The sequence below is a fragment of the Lethenteron reissneri genome, chromosome 43 (assembly GCF_015708825.2).
Source record: "Lethenteron reissneri isolate LAM-NWPU_2019-01 chromosome 43, ASM1570882v1, whole genome shotgun sequence".
Taxonomy (NCBI): domain Eukaryota; kingdom Metazoa; phylum Chordata; class Hyperoartia; order Petromyzontiformes; family Petromyzontidae; genus Lethenteron; species Lethenteron reissneri.
The window spans coordinates 4,217,975-4,242,218 of NC_083821.1; the positions used below are offsets into that span (position 1 = coordinate 4,217,975).

The 24,244-nt window shown below is 47.0% G+C and overlaps 1 protein-coding gene across 2 annotated transcripts in view; it reads right to left on the minus strand.

The window, feature by feature from the left end:
• Nucleotides 1-1,005: 1,005 nt before the first annotated feature.
• LOC133353324 (transcription factor GATA-4-like) overlaps nucleotides 1,006-24,244 on the minus strand; it is a 63,033-nt gene continuing 39,794 nt past the window's right edge. Inside the window, exons 3-8 of one of the 2 annotated variants that reach the window (XM_061569467.1) lie at nucleotides 12,035-12,201; nucleotides 11,094-11,219; nucleotides 7,428-7,515; nucleotides 7,093-7,226; nucleotides 5,276-5,383; nucleotides 1,006-3,912 (exon numbers count right to left, since the gene is read on the minus strand). In XM_061569467.1, coding sequence (XP_061425451.1) covers nucleotides 3,799-3,912; nucleotides 5,276-5,383; nucleotides 7,093-7,226; nucleotides 7,428-7,515; nucleotides 11,094-11,219; nucleotides 12,035-12,201 — 737 coding nt within the window. In that variant the 3' untranslated portion in view covers nucleotides 1,006-3,798. Of the gene's footprint in view, nucleotides 3,913-5,146; nucleotides 5,384-7,092; nucleotides 7,227-7,427; nucleotides 7,516-11,093; nucleotides 11,220-12,034; nucleotides 12,202-24,244 lie in introns of those variants that run through there. The other variant, XM_061569466.1, reaches the window with a different exon arrangement.

Below are 24,244 nucleotides of genomic sequence, written 5' to 3' on the forward strand. Positions count from 1 at the left end.
ATCCTGTTTCATTCGTAAACACCCCTTCAATCTAAATAAAGACCTTAATCTGTATGTATGTCTCGACAAGGTAGACAGCTGATATTTGGTACACAGATTTTGGAACACAACAGGCAAAATCTGAATATCCCAGATTTTTCATTTTAAGGCCCCCAAATATCGATTTAAGTGCCCCAGAAACACGCTTGTGCCTCGAGTCGTTCAGAAACCGTAAAAAATATAAGATTGTAGGTTTTTTTCCCCTTTGATCGAGCGTTAAACAGCAAATAAAATGACAGCGATAACCATTTGTTCTAAATTTTTATTGTTTTGAGATATTTAGGATTCAAGCAGATTTTAGCAAAAAAATACGCAATTTTATGATGTTCAAATCTGATTAATTCGAAAACGGTAAAAGATAGGGGCTTCCCCTCAGAGTATTACGTTAATTATTTTTGTTCTTTCTAATCAAAAAAGAACGGAATATTTCAATTGAGTGGTTTTCGATGGGTACGTCTTTAAATATAAGAAGTTGAATAAAGTCAACTGTTTTTCTGGTTTTTCTTAGCTGAAAATAGAAATGTTTGGCGTAGTTGTTAGTGTCTGATCGTATGTAAAAAAAATCATAGGTTAATTAATTATTCTATTTATTGATAAGTTTGCTTGGCGAAGACAGGCTTTATGAACTAGTCAACTATAAATTGATCAACGATCGCAATGCAGAACCCTTATTATAATTAGTAGGGACTCAGGCTTTCCCTGATAGCTAAATATAAAACAGTTACATCACTGTGTATACAATTGCTGTACTGCCAGTGACAAAACTAAATGTTGTCCAAAGTGGAAATAAAAAGACGTTTGAGCAACTAATATTGTGCAGGCGTCTTCACAGATTTGTCTTGGTGTAACAATTAACATTTGCACCGTGATCATATCTGCCCAAAAACTAAATAGCTTTTTTGTAATAAAGGACGAAAAAAGATACATAAGCAAACAAACACGGCTTAGAAAAAAAAACACGTTTATTTCTCTTAAAACCCACGGGAACATTGTGTTTGATAAACCATCCCATCCGGAAACTCGGCAATAATACACGAATCACAATATTGTAATAATTTAAGCGTAACCCCATAGGGCCTAGGCACTTGGAAGCCGTGCACAGTGGCACGGGTGTTATCATTGGCTCATTATTGTCAACTATGCTACTCGGCGCAGTGTCGGTGCAGACCCGCACCGACTCTGAAAAACACTGCCATGAGCCAACTTGCATGGGCTCATATCACCGGAATCTTGCTCCCCAAATTCACAACATACACCTACACACATAAATGCATATTTACGTTTAGCGTTTAAACCAGCAGTTCTCAACACCGTGGGTCAGCCCCCACCTCCTGAAATCCTTTAAGGGGGGAGTGCACGTTAGGGCATGGTCACCGTGCAAGAGACTTTGTTTTTGAACGATGCACGGGGATAACGTCAGCGCGACGATGCAACAGAACGCACGGATATATAATTGAAACAAATCCCTTACTAACACGGCAATGAGTGAACACATGGACACGTGCTCTCTCTCTCGTTTTGCGGTCTTATTAACGAGGGGGGGAAGGTGTGGAGATCCAGTGGTTTTGTTTCGGAGGGAGGGGGGTATTGCGTAAATGTTGATAACCACTAGTTTAAATGATAAAATCACGAAGGCTCTGCTGGATGGTATATCACTTGCTCGAAACCGTATCTCAGAATCACACGACCCAGCATGGTGAAGCATAGCAGTATTACATTCCTGAGTTGAGGAGGGGCAGCTCACTTGCTTTGGCAACACACGTGCCAGAGATAGTCCGAACGTGGCTGGTCGGGCGATGCGGATAAAACCCCAAACTCAACACACTCATCAATAAAACTGCCCTCAAAAGACATACAATATATAATCATTAATATTACGGGCAATGGTCATTCGTTGAAACGTGTAATAAGGGCCATTGCACGATAAGATTAATGTATTGAGTTTTTTTAGTTTGTTTTTTCTCATGCAGCACCGCCAATGCAGTATCACAAAAAACATTGGTTAAAGATAAAACTCTGGAAATTCCATTTTTAAAAAAGGGCCAAGGGTGATCTGATCCGCCTGTGCATTAAAAAATAAAACCCGCCAACATCGGTGAGCGAGCGTGAGGCCATCATTTTCACAACTTCAGGGAATGTACAGGCATATGATGCAATAGCTGGTTGGTATACTGATCTCGCAATACAGGGGTCGCCGGTTCGATTTGATCTCCCAGCGCTGCAGTTGAAACAATGGAGGTTTCTTGAACTCCTGTCCACCCAGCAGTATAAACTGACACACCACGGTTAGTTGATCGGTAGGTCGTATGTAGGTGGGGTAAAGCGTGGGTACTCCCACCTCTTCCAAGATACCTGGCCAGAATGGAAGAGTAGGCCAAATACTCCCCACAGGGACTCTCTAGAGCTGCCTCTGGTGCAGGTCCTTCTGCCAACAGTGGCGTAGAAAAAAATTGCTGGGCTTTACCTTTACCTTTAGAGACTGCATGAACACAAATCCTTCAATAATTTTACCGTAAATTGTCAGATATTTAAAATCACAAGTCAAAAAACAACTCGCTACTTTTTTCGTTTAAACTGCCTCATAATATACAAAAATATACCTTTGGCCATTATTTAGAGCTACCACTCTGAGCACAACGTTACAATTGCATTTCACGTTCGATTTCCTGAACCCAATTGATTGCAACCGTGCTGCACGCATAACGTCGCGAGATGAAGAATCCATGCCGACATCTTGCAGCATGTTGTTTGCCCACTGTGTTTTAGAATAATGGCTGTGGAAGAAATGTCTCGACAGGACTTTAAACATTCTTCAATTGTCCTGTTTTCCTCTACAGAGCATGGGGGCACATTTTACCATACACCCTGCCACGAGTTTGCAACAAGACAATTGGATCAATATATTTAATTCTCAGGGATGGATTTTGGCCAAATAAAGCGAACGAGAAGAATGTGATGTATTTATACTGGAGAAATCCAACGGGCTATAAATCTCCTTTTCACAGATGTCCAGTAGGTGAGCCTCGAATTGATATGATCGACCAACTTGCTACACTTGAGAAGCTGGTTTCATTATGGGCATGGATCAGCTCGAAATGTGCCATTCCTCTGATCCATATGTTCTTTGCTGACTCAGCTCGGATCTTCCAGTAGAAAAGGGTTAAAATGAGAGGAGAGTGGGTTTCTGATTTTTTTTAAACATGTGGCATATGGTGTATCCCCTTACAGTTGCTGCTGGGTGCGATGCTAGATCAGTCCTCCTTACATCAACATCCAACAGAGCGTTCTCTGCACGTGCTTACACGATCATTGTATCTGTACAACCCAGAATTTGTATTGCAATTCACATTCGTATTGGTTTATTCATTCACGTGAATGTTTCTTTGCATAAGTTTCTTGAGCATCAACAGCCAAACTAATGGTTCGGCACGAGGATAAAATAGATTTTAACTTAATTTTCGTTCGTATCTGACAATTTCACTTATTCTTTTCAGTATTTTCTGTTACAAAGCAAAACGTACCTTCTTAAACGAATTATATTTTACATCTTACATTTCGGAACTAACCGTTCTCTATTATTTCTTTAAATACATATTTATATCGGATTTTATTTTATTTTTAAACGACAGCAAAACAAAGACATTCTTAGAGCAACAGCGCTACCGGGAGACGTCATTGCTGTTTAGACAGCTTTGCTAGGAAACAGCGTTGCTAGGTGATGGCGTTGCTAGGCGATGGTGTTGCTAGGCGACAGCGTTGCTAGGAGACGGCGGATGGGCCGGAGCCTTGCGGAGATCCTCCCAGTCCGTGGGCTCCCGCGTTCATTCCGTACAGCGAATGAGCCTCGGCCTGCGCCTCCATGCTGCCATTGCTCTGCAGGAGGTAACGAGAGACGCCGTGAGTGGCCGGGCAGCTGAAGAATATCAGAGGTGGTCATCCAGTGCTTTGGAGACAAGGGTCGGCGGATCATGCAAAGATTTGTGAAACTCCAGTTTCCTCCCATTGTTTTTTTTATTTTTCTGGGTAAGGCCCACTGAGCTATACTGCTCTGGCCACAAATGATAGCCCAATGAAGTGGCTTATCACGTTGAAAAGTACATAACCGAAATGCTCCAAACGCTTGTTTCTAGAATGTGGAGGGAAAAACTGGAGGACCCGGAGAAAAATCCACTCAACCACAGGGAGAACGTGCAAACGTACAAACTCCAAATATACAGGCATCAGGGTCAGAATCGAACCCACGACCTCCTGTATACCAGGCGGGGTAGTTAAGATATCGTCACCGTGGCGCCCCATACACTCATTCATGCGAATGGACAAACAACCAAATGCAGGTATTGCGGTCTATGCAAACATGACTCCTTGTAAAAAAATGTGTCAGTTTTGTTGCCAGATAGAAGGGTAAAAAAACAATTATCATATTTTTTATTGGCAAACGAGGTTCCAATGGAGGGAGAAAGCATTTGAGCGGTGTTGTACACAAACGCAACACATATGCGTTATTTAGTTACACGTGGTGACACACATGGCACGGAGTTCAACTCATGTGCGTTGCGAGCGGCGCTGCACCCCACGGTGCGAGATGACGCCGCCGCCGTCGCGGTGCGAGCGCTGCGCTCCGTACCGGGCACCGTGCCCCCCCCCCCCCCTCGACATCTGTGTGACGCTACCGCACGGTTACCCACATCGCCATCACCCCCTTTCAATATTCTTGTCGTTGTTGTTGTTTTTCAAAGTGATCCTAAAGTTTGTGGAGGTGGGGAGGGGCTCGTCTTACTTTCAAACGTGTCCTTTCAATCCAGAAAATGCAGAATGGCTAAAATAAATTAAAAAAATAAATAGGCTCTTTTAATCCGGAGAATACGGCGTGGATAAAATAAATAACGTGGCACCCCCCGAAATCAGTGTTCTTCACTAATTTTTGGAGGGGAGCCTTGATGAAAAGCACTATATAAATGTAATTATAATTACTGCTGCCGATATGACACCAGTGTGACGAGCACCACACATTTGAAACCTTTGGGGGTTTGTCAGCAGCACGATGATGATGATGGGGGGTGTTTTCACCATTTGTGTATTTGTCGCGGGCCGCACGTCAGGGGCTGCGCTAAAGGCCACCAGCGGCCGCCAGTGGACCGCGGGCCTTGCAGTGAAAAACACCGGGCCTAAACGGACACCGTGAGGTGGGAGGGTTGGTGCGGAGAGGATGCAAAGGGTGGCGCGTGCCAGCTCTTACCTGCTGGGGGCTGCTGGTGCTGTGCGATGAGCGGAGGAGCAGAGGCTCAGGCGGCAGGCGGAGGCCCGAGAGCGCAAGCTGTAGCGGAGCGCCAAGCAGGTGGTGCGCCTGAAACGGGAGTGCAAACCGCGGCGACGCCGCCGGCACCGCGTCAGTGGCGCAACGGGCCGGCGTGCCGAGTTCCACTCTGCCCTGGGGAGGAGCCGGCTGGCGCTCGCTCGGTGATTCGAGCCGCTGGTGGAGCGGCGGCGCGGTGGTTTGCGCACGTGAATTCTTACCGCCGAATTTTGGTTGTGGCCAGGAATCTCACCAAGGTTGGCAAGTTTATGGTGCAGTACTTGAACCACTGTACCACACTCCATTTCCTTAACTCTCACGCGAGACTAGCCATGCTAATTATTTTGGATTCCCTGATATAAAATGTTCACGACAAGAAACATTTAAACATTTTCACAATATGCCGATTATCTTGATGTGAGTCAGTTTCTGGTTTCCCCAAAACTCTGTAATTGAATTTAGCATTTTCCTCGTTTAGTTTTTGTGTTTTACTGTAATTCTGTCGTGAATAAAGATTGCCTTTTCAACTGCAGTTTACTCAACCTAAGTCATTACAACCTATAAGTCTCATGACACCATGCTGTAAGTTACACAAGCAATAGTTACGTAATCAAATGATGTTAGAAAACAATGATGTCATATAATTGCCATGCCCTCAATTACTCTGAAAGATGGCTACTAATTCAGATTCAGAATATTTATTGTATACCGGAGGAATCCGATTAGCTATAAAGCTCTTTGTTACAGATATCCACTACGTTACAACAACAAAGAATACAAAATTCGCGATAGGAGTGCAAAGTCTAGGCATAGTTATTTGTTTAGAAATGTAATTATGGAGATCTTTATTTCGTGCATAATTTGGCACGGCTCAGCGTTCGGGCGAGTGGCTCACAATCGCAAGGTTGCGAGTTCACATCCTAGTTGGGGGTTGTCTCAGCCCATCATCCTCCCTGGGGTCGTTAAAATAAGTACGACTTTGTAGGATGTGTTGACATGGAAAGACTCACCCCTGCCATAGGAATGCATAATTCCCAGCACTGGCTCAGAGTTGTAACCAGAATGCTTCATTGCTCACTTTGACATGTTTGACTATTTTGCAACGCCAACAACAAAAACAACAGCAGCTTTGGGATCTTTGCCAGGCACCTGCTGGACTAGAGTAGCCCGCTGCTGCATCAGCCACATAGGCATTGAATTATTATCTCGTATGAGAGCGACCTCGTCCCAGGCTCGGAGCGCAGCACGAACCACATTGTTCCGGTGCCTGCATAGGCTGCACATCTCATTGGGCTCTGATCGCAGCACACTCTGTTCTCTTATAGTGCGGTAGGAGTTGCATTCCTGAAGAACACCGCATTATGGAAAATCGCGCGAAATAAAAATATTATTGGGTGAAGCACAGCCTGCGATAACGCGTGAGATGCGTACGCAGGCTGAAAACAAGACCGAGATGCGTGGGTACCATCTAGAAATTTCCAGCAGCATCCCGATGCCCTGTGCGACGATGATGCTTTGCCGAGGCAGCCGTACGACCGCTTATTCCTCCTCGCGCTGCGACGTAGTTCCGTTCACTCAGTCGCGTTATATCCAAATCCGCATCCGCGTTGTCAAAAATGTGCTCCCTGATACATTCATCGCGTTATATATCCAATTCGCGTTTTGATAACTACACGCGGCGCTATAGGAGAATGGAATGTATCGCCGAACCATACGGCAGCCCCCGGTACGAATGCCCGCGCGGCCGCCGTGCGCCGAACCTGCGTGCCGTGCTGCAGGCCGTAGAGCGGGGGGCTCAGCCTCGGCTCCGACTTCACGGAGCTCAGATCTTCGGGTGGGGGAGGAGGCTGGATGCACGGGCCTGGGGTGGAGCAGTGGTCGGAGTGGCCCACCCCTGCGGACGCACGTGCGCACACACGACAATAAACCGAGACTGAATCATGTGAATAATGCGCCGCTGACGCCTCAAGCGAATGAGCCGAGTCGCGTGCAAACGACGCCGTGACGCCGTGTCTCCACAAGCGTACTGACTGACGTCACAGTCGGTCATGACGATGATAAAGATGATGATGAAGATGATGAGGTGGGCACTGACCGGAAGAAGATTTGCTCTTGCAAGCTCCCTTGGGCTTGCGCTTGCGCGTCTGGATGCCGTCCTTCTTCATGGCGAGGGGCCGCGGCACCTGTGGACGTGATCAGCCTCAGTGAGCGTGATCTTCCGAGCCTCCGTGGCCCAGGGGTAGCCAAACTGCTCAACACTCCCTGCACCCAGGGCAAGCTATTATGCATGTATGTTTGAACTTCTTTCGCACCGTACGTAGCCAGCCGCGCTAATCGGAGCCAAACTCGGTCAACTCGGCGATTTGTAGCGACGTGTTTTCACTCGTCGCGCTGCAGCGTTTGCGAAATGTCATTGGTCACTACAATCCCGAATGCGCCATTTAAGTTCCCCGTTGCGAAACTGCTCGACTCAGATGTGAACCGAGCAGTTGCCAGCGATTAAGTTGCGCGATTTCGACAGCGATGATTTGGTCGTGTGGCCGATAAGAGTAAACACATTATTAATCGGTGGTGGTGTTGCTGCTGCTGCTGCTGCGTTGGCAGTGGTGCACTAGCAATAATAAGCAAGAACTCAAAGCAATTCTCAATAACATGGTGGCCTTAAAGGAAAAATATGTAATCCGTGAAGTTTGGGCAATGGCTCTTTTGTGTTATGACGAAGTGTCATTGCCTGGAACATTTCCTCTCATTTACTTTTTCTATTACGCCAGTTTACTGACTAATGTGTTGGGCTATCAATAAGACCATCACTGTGTTCACTCTAACTGCAGTGAGCCCTGCAAGCGTCACTACGGCCAGAGCGTGCTCCCACAATGCAGGGGAATATCTCCCTCAACTCGCAGCCTGACCCTGCAGTATTCAATTACACAGGGAGAAGAGCCCTCAATAAGAGCCATGTCCCTAAGGCCTCCAGAGGTTCGTATAGCCAACGGGACCACGTCTCCCCCATCCCTCCCCTCCACCCCATCCCCCACCTCGCCCCTCCCCCACCCCTGCACTCAGGCAACCCTTGCCTGATGATGTGCTGGGTATGCCGGTGGAAATTCAGCCGCAAAATACAACAAGGTGGACATTACAGACGATACAAAAAAGGCATAGCAAACGATGTAAAATTAGACAAATATGAAAGATGCATGACAAAGAGGACAGACGACAACTCAACGACTCGGCACAAATGTGACGGGCAAAAAAAAAAAGGAATTGCCGCTGGAATTGAGTTGTGACTCCGAATTGAGAGATTTCGTCTGTTCACGATGTCGGCACGTTGCTCCTTTAATGGGGACGCTTTCTGCACGGGTGGCAGAGGTCGCAAACGGGTTTTGATTCCTTACCCGTACCCGGCCGCACCAGGGTCGCAAACGGGTACCCATACCCGTACCCGGCCGTACCCGTACCCTACCCATACCCGGCCGGGTACGGGTAGGGTACGGGTATCGGGTACCTGATTGCGACCTCTGGGATGAAGCCATGTTGCAGGCGCGGGTGGGTTGATTCTAGGAACTTGAATTGTGAGAAGAGAAAAGACGTTGGGAAATGAGTGACAAACAGTTACTCACCAGTGACTCACGGTCTACCCATACCCGTACCCGGCCGCACCAGGGTCACAAACGGGTACCCGTACCCGTACCCGGCCGGGTACGGGTAGCCGGGTATCGGGTAGGGCACGGGTATCGGGTACCCGGTTGCGACCTCTGACGGGAGGTGGTGGAAAAGTCCACAGTCTCAAATGTGAGCGGAGCTGCACCGAAATCTGAGCGTTCGGTAAAAGGTTTCACAAATTTGACGGCCATAGATTAATTTTGTTGAACAAAAAAAAATGTATGCTGTAACCAGGGATTAAATGTTTTGCTCGAAATATCCTGCAAAACTGAAAAGCTGGTTTGGCCTAGGAATGGTCGGCCTAAGGCATGACCACCAGAGCACAAGTACGCTTGTCCGTAATGCTCATACATCATTGTGCCCTCTATTACTATAATCCCGTGTACATGTTCATTAAAAAACGAAGACAAAATAAAGGCGAGATGGATGTGGTGTGGTTCTAATCATTTACTTTGAACGATGTTCTGGACAGTTCCGGCTAAAATTAAGCGCTGGATATTATTATCAATTTCTTTAAAGACCTTAAAATATATATCTGAACAGTAATCGAGAGAAATCTGGAGAGATACAATACCACACTTGGCCCCTGGTGTCTTCCATATGTCTCGACAGTAAAAAAAAAAAAAGTGATGACATATGGTGACACCGGAGCCATGAGTTGTGAGCAAGTGGTTTAAGAAGTTGAGACAGAGTATCCCGTGTGAGGATGAAAGCATTGAGGTGACGATTATGTACCGAGTGGATGATCAAGGTTTTTAGATCGCGTAAATATAAATGAATGCTGTGTCGTTAAACCCGCCACCACCCGACACAGCCAATTTGTAAGGTTTGTCACGTAAATAGAACATGCCAAATCGTTACTAGTACAGCACACCGGTGTGCTGGAGACCAAATCCACAACATTTACAATCTGAGTACGACGTTTCGCCAGTAATTATAACTAGCTTCATCAGGCGACAGCCAGATTTGCCAATTCGTCACTAGTACAGCACATCGGTGTGCTGGAGACCAAATCCACAACATTTACAATCTGAGTACGACGTTTCGACCGGTAATTATAACTAGCTTCATCAGGCGACAGCCAGATTTGTGAAATCCTCTTGTTTCGTTCCTTAAATAGAGGGGTGGATGTGATGACGTCACTTATGAGCCTTCACGTGCGAAGGGGGGGGGGGATATTGAATGCATATAAATTACAATGGGTATCCATTGCCGTTTGGGTTATTCATCATGATCTAACCATCATGATCTAACCATCATGATAGAACCATCATCATCTCACCATCATGATCGAACCATGGTAATCAACGTACTTTATGTATGCACATTATGCATGCACATTGTTCATGTACCTCCTGTCGTTTGCGTGCAGTAAAATAGCAGTACTTGGGTTATTGTCTGCGTACAGGTTATCCCCATTGATGTCTAGTGACCTGTATAGGCATGCAGTTAACGACGCATTTATATTTACGCGATATAACCCAACAAAAAAAACCTATCTTATGGATGATAATTGAGAGATAATTCGCGAAAGCCTACATGTTCAAATGGACCGAGTGCATGGCATTACGAGGAGATCATAGAAGACAGCCTCCTCAAGGCCCAGTCTTTTCCAATTGAAAGCTGCCGAACAAATGTCTAGAGGTCTAGACTTAATGTTGAACCTCGTCACCATTAGCAACACACAGATCCGATAGCGGGATGCCGTTGATGTTATATTTAATACCCTGCAAATGGTGCGGGAAAACGAAGGTGGGTAATGAGTTACAGAGTCAATCAGCAAGTGGTGTCAAGGGTGAGATAAAGCACAGACGCACACCACACATGGGCACACAGACACGCGGACAGGCAGACACACGGACGCATTGTTACACACGGACACACAAGAAATGGGCAAGTAGACACACAGACACATGCACATGCAGACTTATGGAGACATGGGCACACAGACACACAGACACCCGCACACACAGACACGTGGACGCACAGACACACAGACACACACGTACAAACGCGCAACTCTCGTAACCTAGGTTTATCACGAGTGCGCAGAATGACGCGCGCACACGTGTGCATGCACGTGGGTGCGAAGCCCGCTCACCCCGTGCAGCTTGGTGTAAAGGCCACACGCGTTGCACACCGGCTCGCCCTCGGCATTGCGTCGCCACAGCGTCGTGGTGCTCGTCTGGCAGTTGGAGCAGGAGAGGCCGACGCGGCGAGAGCCGGACTGCACACGCGCGCGGAGACACACGCAGACGCATGTGAATATATGGACGCATGAATATGACATACAGACGCATGAACGCATGGACACACAGACACATGACAGAGGACACATGAATGTGATACAGACCAGAGGTCGCAAACGGGTTTTTATTCCTTACCCGTACCCGGCCGCACCAGGGTCGCAAACGGGTACCCGTACCCGGCCGGGTACGGGTAGCCGGGTATCGGGTAGGGTACGGGTATTGGGTACCCGGTTGCGACCTCTGATACAGACGCATTAATGCATGGATACACAGATGAATGACACACAGACACATGTATATGACACGCAGACACATGAATGTATGGACACAGACACACGGGCACACAGGTACACAAGTAACCATGGCACCTTGGCACATGGGCATTTTCACAATTGGGCATATGGCCACGTGGGCACATTCCATCCATGTATGTATGTTGCATGTAAAGTCATTTGTGTGTGCGTATGGCATTTGCTGTGTGTAACTTATTGAACGCCGTGCACCGGGTTGTCACATTATGCATTCCATGTGCGGGGAGCGGTGGTGCAGCGGTTAGCGCACTGCACCATGACCCCGGGCATCTGGGTACGATTCCCGGCCATGGATATAATCGGTGTAAATTGACATCTGTTCTGGACTCCTGGACCTCCCCGAGGTCGACTCAGCCTTAAATGAGTATTCTCAGTGCGGTTTGCAAACATCGGCAAGTGGGCCACAAAGGCGGCCGGGCGTGGCGCTCGCCACATCGCCGCCTCGCAGAGCGCCGGCCTCAATAGGTGCTCGCTTAACTCACCATGCGCCGCTGGGGCTTAATGAGTGGCCGGTTGATTCCGTTCATCTTGTTGTAGAGGCCACACGCGTTGCACAGGTAGTGGCCCGTACCATCTCGCCGCCACAGAGGGGTGGACATGGCTCCGCAGTTCACGCACTCACGCCCCTCCATGGACTCGTCCAACATGTCTGTGTGTCCAGGAAAAGGGGGAGGCGGGGGTTAGTGGTTGGGGATACGTACGCACTGTGTGCGTGTTGAACTTCTTTCGCGCCGTACGTAGCCAACCGTGCTAGCCGGAGGTGCGGCGGAAGGACAACAAACTGAAACGCAAAAAAGCATTTGTAAATAAATGAGATTTCAATCGAGATTATCTAAAAGTGCACAACTCCAGCGGCTTCTTAAGGGGCCGTCCATAAATGACGTCACGCACCTAGGGGGGGGGGGTGGTCAGACATTTGTGACGATGTGTGACGAGGGGGGGGGGGGGTGAGAAATGTGACGTCGCATCAAAATGCGCAACTTTAAATAAAAATATAGACAACACAGTCAAAAGCCGCTGCGAGGATGATCGGTGTTCGCGTGATGGTTTATGCTCCTTGACGGCATTCGTCAATTCATCATGCTCGTGATAAGAGGTAAAGGCGCTGCCCTGCAACTGCTTGCTCATGTCACTGCTGGCAGAAGGGCCTCCTTGCTGCAGAGAGAACCCAATAGAGCCCCTCTAGAAGGTCATTTGCTCTCCTCTTCCACCCTGACTAAAGGTTTTGGAAGCGATGGGAGTACCGACACTTTTCTCCAGCACACATGGCATGCCCAGAGGTGGTTTGGAATCGAGAAAGTTGCCCACAGCGTTGCCCCCGTCCGCACACGTGGGTATTTCTCCGAGCGCTCTGGTTTGCTCCCTCGTGTACAAACACTCGTTCATCGGCCGAAAACATCTTGACACATTTTTCGATTTAAAGCTTTCGTGACTGCAGGGATTCATATTCTTGGTTCTTTCGGTAAAGTCACGTAGAAGGGAAATAATAAAAATAAAACAAAAAAATGCTCACGACGTTTCGATTGCAACACAAGCCTATCATCAAATTTTCTTGCCGTGGTTTTCACACCTGATGATGATTGCTTGTGTTGCAATCGAAACGTCGTGAGAATGTTATTGTTTTATTTTTATTATTTCCCTTCTACGTGACTTTACCGAAAGAACCAAGAATATCTTAGCACATGTAGGGCTGCAGTGCTTGGGTAATTGTTGTCGCGCTGGAAGTCCAACCGGCGAACCAGTCGGTGTTTGTTGTTAGTGTTTGTTGTTGTGACGTTCTTACCCGCGCCAGCTACTGCACCTCTGTGATAAAAAGAGCTTAATAGCTCATCGGATTCCTCCAGTATAAATAAATACAGTAAAACCTTGGATTGCGAGTAACTTGGTCTGCGAGTGTTTTGCAAGACGAGCACATTTTTAAAATAAATATGAAGTTGATAAACGAGCGAGGTCTTGCAATACGAGTAGCACGTGTACTCTTTGTCTGCCGAGCGTCACGTGACCACAACTGATATACCAGTGCTTTGATATACGAGTGCTTTGGATTATAAACACGTTTATGGAACGAATTACGCTCGCAATCCAAGGTTTTAACTGTACTCTGATTCTAATCAAAGTTCATTCGGCTTCCCCTTCGGCGTGTAAGTTCCCACGTGTCCCACGAGAGGGCGGTGTGGGCAGCCAGAACGAGACTTCTACACGCAAGTGACACTCAAAAGCGCTGTCCGTCAACAGGCTTCAAGAGTTTTACACGCCTCGGCCCATCGTGATTTGAGCATCTATATGAGCACGTACAGAGTATATCAATTGTGGCGACTGTGGCGCTGAGGGTCGCGGAGAAGAACTCCGCTCATCTGCTACCCTAGAACCCGCGACCCTTATTTTCCGCGGGAGCTGTCGGTTTCATGAATACTTATCTCATTATCCGCGTCCCATATTCTTCTTCCTATAATGCGCGATAATCCGTGGTTCTCCGCGGTTGTTTCTGTCCGGCCTTGTGGAACGGCGTCCTATTATCCGCATTACTCAGATCGTGCGATAGCCACTACACTACTGCATAGATACACATCCACGCATAGATATATACACTCATGCATATATATACAGAGATGGTGGCTATTATAGATACGACTGCACCCATACATAGATACGCAAAGACAAAGATCCCCGTATATCCTCAATAGACTGTTAGGGGCAAGTGCTGTTAGCGAGCACCTATGAAGGCCGGCACGGCACACGAGGGGGTGGGTGGCCAGCACCACACCCGGCTGCGTTTGTCTCTCCCTAGTGGCGATGTTCACACAACGCACCAGGTACTTATTTGAGGCTGAGTCGACCTAGGGGAGGCCCAGAACCGGTTCGTCACTGGTGTTGGCTGTGAGCGGGAATCAAACCCGGGTGGCCGGATTCATAGTGCAGTGCGCTAACCGCTGCACTACTGCTTCCCAAATGCATAGACAACACAAAGGTCTCCCTATAGCCTTTAACAGACTGTTGGGGCAAGTGCTCTTAGCGAGCACCTATGAAGGCCGGATTTGAAGGCCGGAACGCTACACGAGGGGGTGGGTGGCATCCATGCATAGATACACATGCATACAGACACGGGCATATAGTGCAGCACGCGTTATTAGCAACTCATCCCGCTGTTGGAATGCGTTTCCACCAGGAGTAAACAATGAGCCAGGCTTGCCCAATCGATTTCACTGTGTAACATTTTTTTTTGTTCCTGGGTAGTAAGTGTTATTTCCTAATTGCTTATGCCTCAAAAGTACCGAAAATTGCAATTATTCCCTACAAATTTAGCTTTTGTGATCAAGACAGTGATATTTTGAAATGTATCTATTTTCCAGAACATTCCAGATAGATTCAGTGCTGAGTAAACTTGGAGTAAACTTCTAGAAAATTCTAGAACTTTCCAGTAATATAAATAGTAGTATAAATACAGGGGCTTTAAGCCCACCAGTTCCGTTTAGTTCCAGATGCTTAAGTGGATACATATCTGCATTTTTCTGAGATGTCATCAAGAGGCTACAATCATCCGGCAGACACATTTTCTATGTCTGCGGCCAATTTATCAAGACAAGAGCGAAAAAGTATTCTGTGGAAGCGTCTGCTAAGATGTGCGAGGCCTACAAGGCATATTTCGGCATGCCTGTCGGGGATCAAGACAAACCCTGGGCACCTCATTTCACCTGCGAGCAATGGATACTTGTTGCTATGAATTTTACGTTATAAAATATGTTTTAAAAAATGTAATTGTAAAAGTTTATAATTTAAAAATGTTTTACAATTTTCAATGTTATTGAAAAAATAAATCATATATGAAAAATATTGCGAGAATCTCTTACACATTAGTCATGGGTGAAGTACATTTATATTTGTAGGATGGTACAGAGGGGAAAAGAGAGCCATGAAGTTTGCGATCCTAAGAATTTGGCGGGAACCCAGTGACCACTCAAGCAACTGCTACTTCTGCATGGTGGATCCTTCCAAACGTCGGACTGGCAAGAATTCACCTGCTATCACGTATCCGGACCTTCCTTCATCCATCGCCCCGGTGCCACACTGCCATGAGCTCCCCGTACCCACTCCTCCGGAGAGAGAGCAGCCGTCTTTAGAAGAGAGCAGCAAGTCAGAGAGCAAGGAAGACGTTGTAGATCCAGATGACAATTTCAGAGGTGGAGCTGAGGAGAGAAACCCATACTACCCCAACCAATGAGACCTCAACGACTTGATCAGAGATCTTGGTCTCACAAAGTCCAATGCTGAGCTTTTGACGTCTAGGCTCAAGCAGTGGAACTTGTTGGATAAAAGTGTGCAAGTCGCAGATCCGAGGAAGCATCACCAACCTTTTTGCAGCTTCTTCACCCGTCAAGATGGGCTCTGCTTTTGCCACAATGTGACCAGTCTGTTCGAGGCAATCGGAATCGCCTGTAACCAGAATGAGTGGCGCCTCTTCATTGACAGCTCATCCAGGAGCCTCAAAACCGTGCTGTTCAATAATGGTAATAAGTACCCGTCTCTTCCCCTGGCTCACTCGGTGCACCTCAAAGAGGATTACAACAGCATCAAGACCTTGCTGGACGCCTTGAAGTATGAGTACGGCTGGGAGGTCCCCAGAGACTTCAAAATGGTGCCATTCCTGATGGGTCTCCAATGCAGTTTTATCAAGTTTCCCTGCTAGCTTTGCCTTTGGGACAGCAGGGGCACCAAGGCGCACTACCACAGGTGTGAGTGGCCACAGCGGACCGAGTTCTCTGTGGGGAGGAACAACGTCAAGTGGGAGCCACTGGTGGACCCCCGGAAGGTGCTGATGCCACCACTGCACATCAAATTGGGCCTTATGAAACAATTTGTCAGAGCTGTAGATAAGGAGTCGGCAGCCTTCAATTACCTTCAAGACTTCTTCCCTAAGCTGTCTGAGCAAAGGTCAAAGCCGGTTTCTTTGTCAGACCACAGATAAAGCAGATCCTGGAGTGCAATGAATTCCCCAAGAAGCTCACTAGTAAAAAGAAAGCGGCTTGGAACAGCTTTGTCGCAGTGGTTACTGGCTTCCTGGGCAATCACAAGGTCGAAAACTACGTGGAGCTGGTTGACTCTGGTGAAGAACTACGGCACAATGGGCTGTAGGATGTCCCTCAAAGTCCGTATCCTTGATGCTCATCTTGATAAATTCAAGGAGAACATGGGAGTGTACTCGGAGGAGCAAGGCGAGCGCTTGCACCAGGCTATACTGGACTTTGAACGCCGCTACCAAGGACAGTCTAACGAGAACATGATGGGAGACTACATTTGGGGGCTGATTCGTGAAAGTGATTTCCAGTATAATCTTAAATCTTGAAAAACTACTAACTTCTAAAATCATTTGTAGTCACTTTTGTATTACTTTAGTATAAATACAAAGTCCCCATGGACACTCAATGATGCACGGTGGTGATGATGATGGTGAGATGATGGTTAGATCATGATGGTTAGATCATGATGGTTAGGTGATGATGGTTAGATCGTGATGGTTAGATCATGAAGGTTAGATCATGATGATGGGTTTATGATGGTGCTGTTGATAGTGATGATTGAACGTGCAAGATAAGGCGTCCACGGAGGAGATGGAACGATGAAATCAGAGTTCGTGTGCAGGTGCAAGGAGGATTGTGAGATCGTGAGAGGTGGTGGAAGTTTGTGGAGGCCTTCATACAGCAGTGGATTGACCATGGCTGATGATTATTGCAGATGATACATTGATATATAGATGATGGAAGATGGTTAAAATATGATTATAAGAGTGAATTGGTGGTAATGGATGGATAGATGGCGGTAGATGGTGATTAGATCATCGTGATGTTGCTAATCATGATATCTATCCACTGTGGGATGAAAGCTGGCCTCAATCATTGTCCAAATCGCATGAACTCACCAGGCAACCATCCAATGGGTGTGTTCTTTCCTTTGGCTGCCAACCTGCCATCGATCATCATCTCCTCCAAGCGATGTGTTTCTGTCCGGGCCAACTTACTTTTCTTGAGTCACTACGCTGTCTTTGACTTCATTAATCTTACTTGTGTTTCACATTTAATTTGCTGCGGGAGGCAATATGCACTGATTTGAAACGATTTTCCTTAAATTGCATTGGTTTATAAATATTTCATATGTAATTCTAGTATTTTTTATATTAACATTAATGATGACAATGGATGGAATGATGATGAATGGATACAAGATTGATGGACGATTGCTAGCTGATAATGATGACACTGATATTTGGATGTTAATTGATGGACACATTATGGTTAGATAAATGATGATGATGATGGATAAATGTCCATCTCTATGACACTGGTCCAAATTCTACCCATGCACATCACCAATGGCAATTCGGTAAGTGAACCTAACTTCTTGGGTCGGCATTAATTAGGTGTTGAAACATCGGCAGGAATTTATGTACCTTTGCAATTTGTACTCGTATATCTCTTGCTTAAACCAACGTTGCCTGATACTATTGGACCGGAGAGCCATTGGGCCAATACGTGGAGACACAGAATGGAGTTTCTGCTTCTGTTTGTTAAGCAAACGGCTGACTCAGCAACCGTGTGGTTTTAATGGGCTCACACACGCTAGCTCTCTCTTTCACGTGTCCCGCCCACGTCGTTTGTATTTTTTTTGTTTTAATTCTCGGACAATTAAACTCTTGCGCTGGCAAATGTGGCCGGCCGAATGATGAACTGCGGGCAGATGTCAGCTCGCCGTCAATTACAACGGCGCCCGTCCAGGCACGAAACGCACGCGAGCGAGTGATCGAGCGTGCGCACCACGTGTCGCTGCAACGGGCGAAGGAGAGAGACAGCGACGCGCTTTAGGTTAGACTCTCGTGATGAACTCAGTCTTGGAGAGATGTACGCTTGGCATTACATTCAGAGAGAGAGATGAAAAGATGAACACGTGGCTTAGAGACCATACATATAAGATGTTTTCTTGTTCATGTTTTAGTTTTTTTGTTTGTTGCGGTTGCACCCGATTCAAGAGCCGAATGGCTCACAGGGCTATACCTAATAAATAAAACTTGAAAAAACTTGAAACTTGAAAACGTAGGTGCAGGGCGTATCTAGAAGTACAAGGAAAAAGGGGGCATTGGGCAGGAGACGTCGGGGTTGACGGCCGATGGTCGAGGAAAATAGCGGAGTGGCGGCTGATGGAGGGAAACACACCCGAGAGGGAAATGCACCGAGGAGATGGAGCGATGAAATCAGCTCGTGTGCAGGTGCCGGGTGGATTATGACGTTGCAGGATTGTAAGAGGTGGCAGCAGTATGGGGGAGGCACCTCGTCCAGCAGTGGATTGACCATGGCTGCTGTTGATGACGATGAAAAGGTGCATACCTCAACAGAACTGTTGCCCTGACAGACTGACAAAGAGGCGAATTTGAGTCCGCTGTCTTATAATTTACCAAACCAACTTAAACTGAATTCCACGCCGTCACTCCCAACCTCCCTGATGACTCGTGCTCTTCAGGTTAATATCCTAACGTGAAGAGCAAACCACTCTGGCTGGAACTGGCTAACTCATCCAAATGTAGCCGTGCCACCCCGACTAAGGCCCTCCTGGTAAGATGACAAATAGCTTGGCTGTGTTTACACCGTGCCTGTTTGTATTTGCACCTTTCTCCTCCTGCTCCCTCCTCCAACTCCGTAAAGCCACAGATCCATCGCGAATGAGACGTGTGGACTCGGTGGCATCTCGCCTGGTTGAATGATAAACTCCGCACGCATTCGCCGCAGTCACTAAACCAAACTGGTGGTGGGGGGGGGGGAATGTTTGAATGACCGGTGAATGATTGAATTGAACGGACAAAATATTGATTGAACGGATGAAATGCTGTTCTTGAATAAAACGGCGAATAATTAAATGGCCGGTGAATGATTGAATGTGAACGGATGAAATATGGAATGAACGGACAAAAGACTGAATGAACGGATGAATGTCGTGAGTTCGATTCGCGCTTACGGCTAACATCAGTGGCGAGTGATATTAGTAACAGAAATCAAAGGTTTAAACAAATTAAGTGGGTGTTTTAACTGAACAGTTGTGTACCTTATACCATCAAGGATTAAAATAAGCCACGCCTCCGATTAAAACAGTTGGCGACGTACGGTGCGAAAGAAGTTACATGCAATGAAACAATACCTGCAGTTATGGCTCTAACATCACCGCTATAACAGCGGCCTTAGATGAGCACCTGGTGCGACATATAGAAACGATCAGTACTGGGGAGACAAAGTCGGTTTGGGCGCGGTGCTGATAACTGCACCGACTCCATCGTGCATCAACAGGTGCTCGCTAACAGCACTTGCACTGACAGTGCGTTGGGGTTGCAATGGATGGGGCTTGTGCGTTTGGATGCGTGGGGGTTTTCTTTGTTTGTTAACAAAGTTGTGCTGAGCACCGAAGATCCAAAAACGTCAAACGGATCGCAACGAATAGCCCTATCAAAGCCGCTGTAGATAAAAGGTTTTCATTTGCCTTGAATTGAGCAAGGTTATTAAAGGCTTGGGGGCTCGTGAGAGTAGTCCGCGTGCTTTGCTCTTTTGGGTCTCATCCCACTCATGGAGTTTTCCACTCAGGATGTGGATATGAGTGTGAGCGTTTCCCCTCCGCCCACCACTTTGAGGAGTGGTGGCGCAGCGGTTAGCGGGCTGCACGACTATCCCGACGACGACCCGAGTTCCGATTTCGATTCCCGCTCACGGCCAACACCAGTGACGAATACCGTAGGTCGACTCAGCCTCAAATGAGTACGTGGTGTGGTGTGTGTTAAAGTTGCCACTGGGGAGACGAAGGCTGTCAGGCGTGGTGCTTGCCATCCACCCCCTCGTGTGCCGTACTCACCTTCATAGGTGCTCGCTCACAGCACTTGCCCCAACTGTCTGTTAAGTCTAAACGGAGGATCTTTGTCTTTATACCCCCTTGTATGGTACCTCATTCCCCCTCTGCTGTGGCCGAGAATAGCCATTGTCGAGTGTTAAAGCATCGTGACTGACTTAATGTCAATTCTAACGATGTTCTTAGTCGGGATGGAAATCGTTGTTTGATTGAACGTCATCGTTATCATCGGCCATGGTCAATCCACTGCTGGATGAAGACGTCCCACGAGCCGCAGACCACCTCCGGCGATCCTTTGATGATGTCACAATCCAAGTGAGCCCCCCAGCACGTGAACTGATTTCATCGCTTCTTGTAACCACGACGCGTCCTGCCCATGCCCACTCACTCGTCTTAACGCGGTGGCGAGATGTTATCTCCCTCGCCCGGTATACAGGAGGTCATGGTATTCTTGGTTCTTTCGGTAAAGTAACGTAGATAGAAAATAAAAATAAAATAATACGTTTTTTAAAAATAACAAATAATTCAAGCAAAAAACCCAACACAAGCAGTCTTCATCAGGTGCCTGTTGAAAACTGCTTGTGTTGCGATCGAAACGTCGTGGGTTTTTTGTTTTAATAATTATTTTATTTTAAATGTATACATTTTATTTTATTATTTTTCTTTTCTATCTAGGAGGTTGCGTCTCTCTCTCTCTCTCCCTGTGGTCGCGTGGATTGTTCTCCGAGTCCTCCGGATTTTTTTCCCCCTCCGCATTTTAGAATCAACGTCCACGCGTCTGGAGCAGGGGTCGGCAACCTGCGGCTCAGGAGCCACGTGCGGCTCTTCAAGGACTTCTTCGTGACGCCGTCTTGTAATCACCACCACCACAGTGCATTGCGGCTCTTGAAATATTGAGTTTTGTCGACCGAATTCCAATAAATGGATTATTCTTCTAACTTTTTTCGACCCCTGGTTTAGAGCATTTGGCTGCCATAAATGTCCACGTGATAAGCCACTTTCGTAGAGCTATCATTTGTGGCCAGGTCGCTACTGAAAACGAGCTAACGTATAGCTCAGTGAGGCCTTAGCCTGGTAAAGTAGACGGATAGAAACGTTGCACAGTTTGGACGAAGTCATTATCAGCCCGCGTGTGCTCTCTAAATACCAAAGTGATCCATCGTGCGTGCCTCGGTCCATGTGCTGCACTGCGTTACCGGACGCGCCTGGGATCCCGAAGCACCGCATTTGGAAATAAGTAACATTAAAAAATAAACTTTTTTTAAAACACGCTTTAATGAAATGTACCGTACTAGTAATGGCAGAACTGTAATGGCAGAACTCCACGACTCCACGAAGTGGCCCCGAAGCTTGCCATAACGTAAGGGACCGTGGTGATTTACAGCCAACGTCAGTTGAGCGTGGACAATTAGACCCAAGCCGAAACATAACATAAAAAAGTAAAAAAATATGTTTTCTTTTTTATGATAGAATATAGTATTGTCATCAGTATGACATAAGTATACCAAGTTTGCAGTGGATACCACATTGGGAAGTGGGTTAAAATTGAGTTACAAGATTTGAGGATACAACGACAACAACAACAGATTTCGATTTAAAGCTTTCGTGACTGCAGGGATTCATCTTCTTGGTTCTTTAGGTAAAGTCACGTAGAATGGAAATAATAAAATAATAAAAATAAAACATAATAATGTTTTATTATTATTATTTCCATTCTACGTGACTTTACCGAAAGAACCAAGAAGATGAACAACAACAGAGTGAGTTAATAAAAAAAGCGTGTAATAATGATAAAAAAATCGGCAGTCAGCGTTGTCGATTTTTTGCGAAGTCGCCTCGGAGTCTGTGGGGGTTGAGCATTTTTTTTTTGTTCACGCGTGTGCGTGAGGAGTGAGACGACGAAGTCATTGCAAAGCTCCGACGAGACCACCCGCCCCTTCTGTCAGCCATACTTCACCCCGCCCGTCATTGCGAATTTATTACGGGGTGGGAGGGGTGCGGTGGATCAATTCAGATATCACGCCACTCGGTATCTCGCCACGACTGGGAATCGGACTCAAGAACCACAGGGGGTTCATTGCCCGCAGCTCCGATTAGCACGGTTGGCTACGTACGGTGCGAAAGAAGTTCAACATTCGTACGTACGTTAGTGTAGCGAGATAACCGGTTGCACCGCCGCTCCACAACCCGAGTTAACATGCAATAGTTAGTCGTACTACATGTATATGTGCGTTGCCAGTGTTGCAACAAGCACAATTAATACACAAATTTAACACATTCGTCAATAACACCCTGGCTTTAAAAGAAAAAAAACATCTATTATAGAAGTGACGTTTCGGGCAATTGGCCCTTCTTAATGGCACATGAATGCACATCATTTACGCGCCACGAAGAAGGGCCGTTTCCAGTACCGGATTATAAGACGTACCCCCAAATGTTGCTTTTCAATACAGGGTCAGGGGGCGTGAAATGCGTCTCTTAATCGGGATATTACGGAAATTATGTGTTTGTGTGTGTATATATATGCCTATGGGGAGCGGTAGTGCAGCGGTTAGCGCGCTATGCTACGAATCCCACTCACGGCCAACACCAGTGACGATTATCTGAATCGGTCCTGGGCCTCCCCTAGGTCGACTCAGCCTCAAGTGAGTCCCTGGTACGTTGCGTTAAAACATCGCCACTGGGGTGACAAAGGCGGCCGGGCGTGGTGCTGGCCACCCACTCCCTCGTGTGCCGTTCTGGCCTTCATAAGTGCTCGCTAACAGCACTTGCCCCCACAGTCTGTTAAGGCTATATGGGGGATCTTTGTCTTTGCCAAGGAGGGAGCGGTAGTGCAGCGTTCAGCGCGCTACGCTACAAACCCGGCGTGCCCAGTTCGATTCCCGCTCACGGCCAACACCAGTGACGATTATCTGTACCGGTCCTGGGCCAGCCCTAGGTCGACTCAGCCTGAAGTGAGGCCCCTCGTGCGCAGTGCCGGCCTTCATTCGGTGCCACTCGCAAACAGCACTTGCCCCTCGCAGGCTGTTAAGCCTATAGGGGGGATCTTTGTCTTTGCATATATATGAGTTAGAAAAGGACCCCCTTTCAATCATTTACTGGGACGAGGCCGGTGACATACAAGACCTAATGCGTGTTTGCCAACTTTTGTTCCACACTGCGGCTGCTACTGAGCGGAGTTTAGACAAACACGCGCGGTCCGAGCAGCGAGGAAATCCGCGGAAGTTCCCTGCGCGATCGTCTTGGTTCTTTCGGTAAAGTCACGTAGAATGGAAATAATAAAATAATAAAAATAAAACATAATAAAATAATTGTATTATTATGTTTATTTTATTATTATTTTATCATAAAGAACATAATAAGATGAATCCCTGCAGTCACGAAAGCTTTAAATCGGAAATTTTCCCTGCGCGACTTTGTGTTGTTCTATTGATATGCGCTCTATGTATAGATGTATGCATGTAACGTAAGCGAGACGAGTGTGCAAGGTTGTAAAGGAGGGAAACCCCCGTAAGGTGCTAAGGGCCAATGCGGCCCACAGCTGCCCCCTTCTCCCCACCACGGCCCGCTTTGAAGAAGGACCACGGCCCGGAACGTTGACTCATACTATGTAAATTTGTGCAGTTTCACGGACACGTCTGAATTCGTACAGTTTAAACACAGCAGTAGCCGACTGCAGCACGGCAGTCGGAGAGGGATAGACAAACATTCAGAGTTTAGCGCATTGGAGTTTTTTTTCCCGAGTAATAAAAAAACATCCGAGGAAGCGTAGTCCTCCCGTTACACCAAAATCACCGACCTTGCTCGGCCCTCCACCC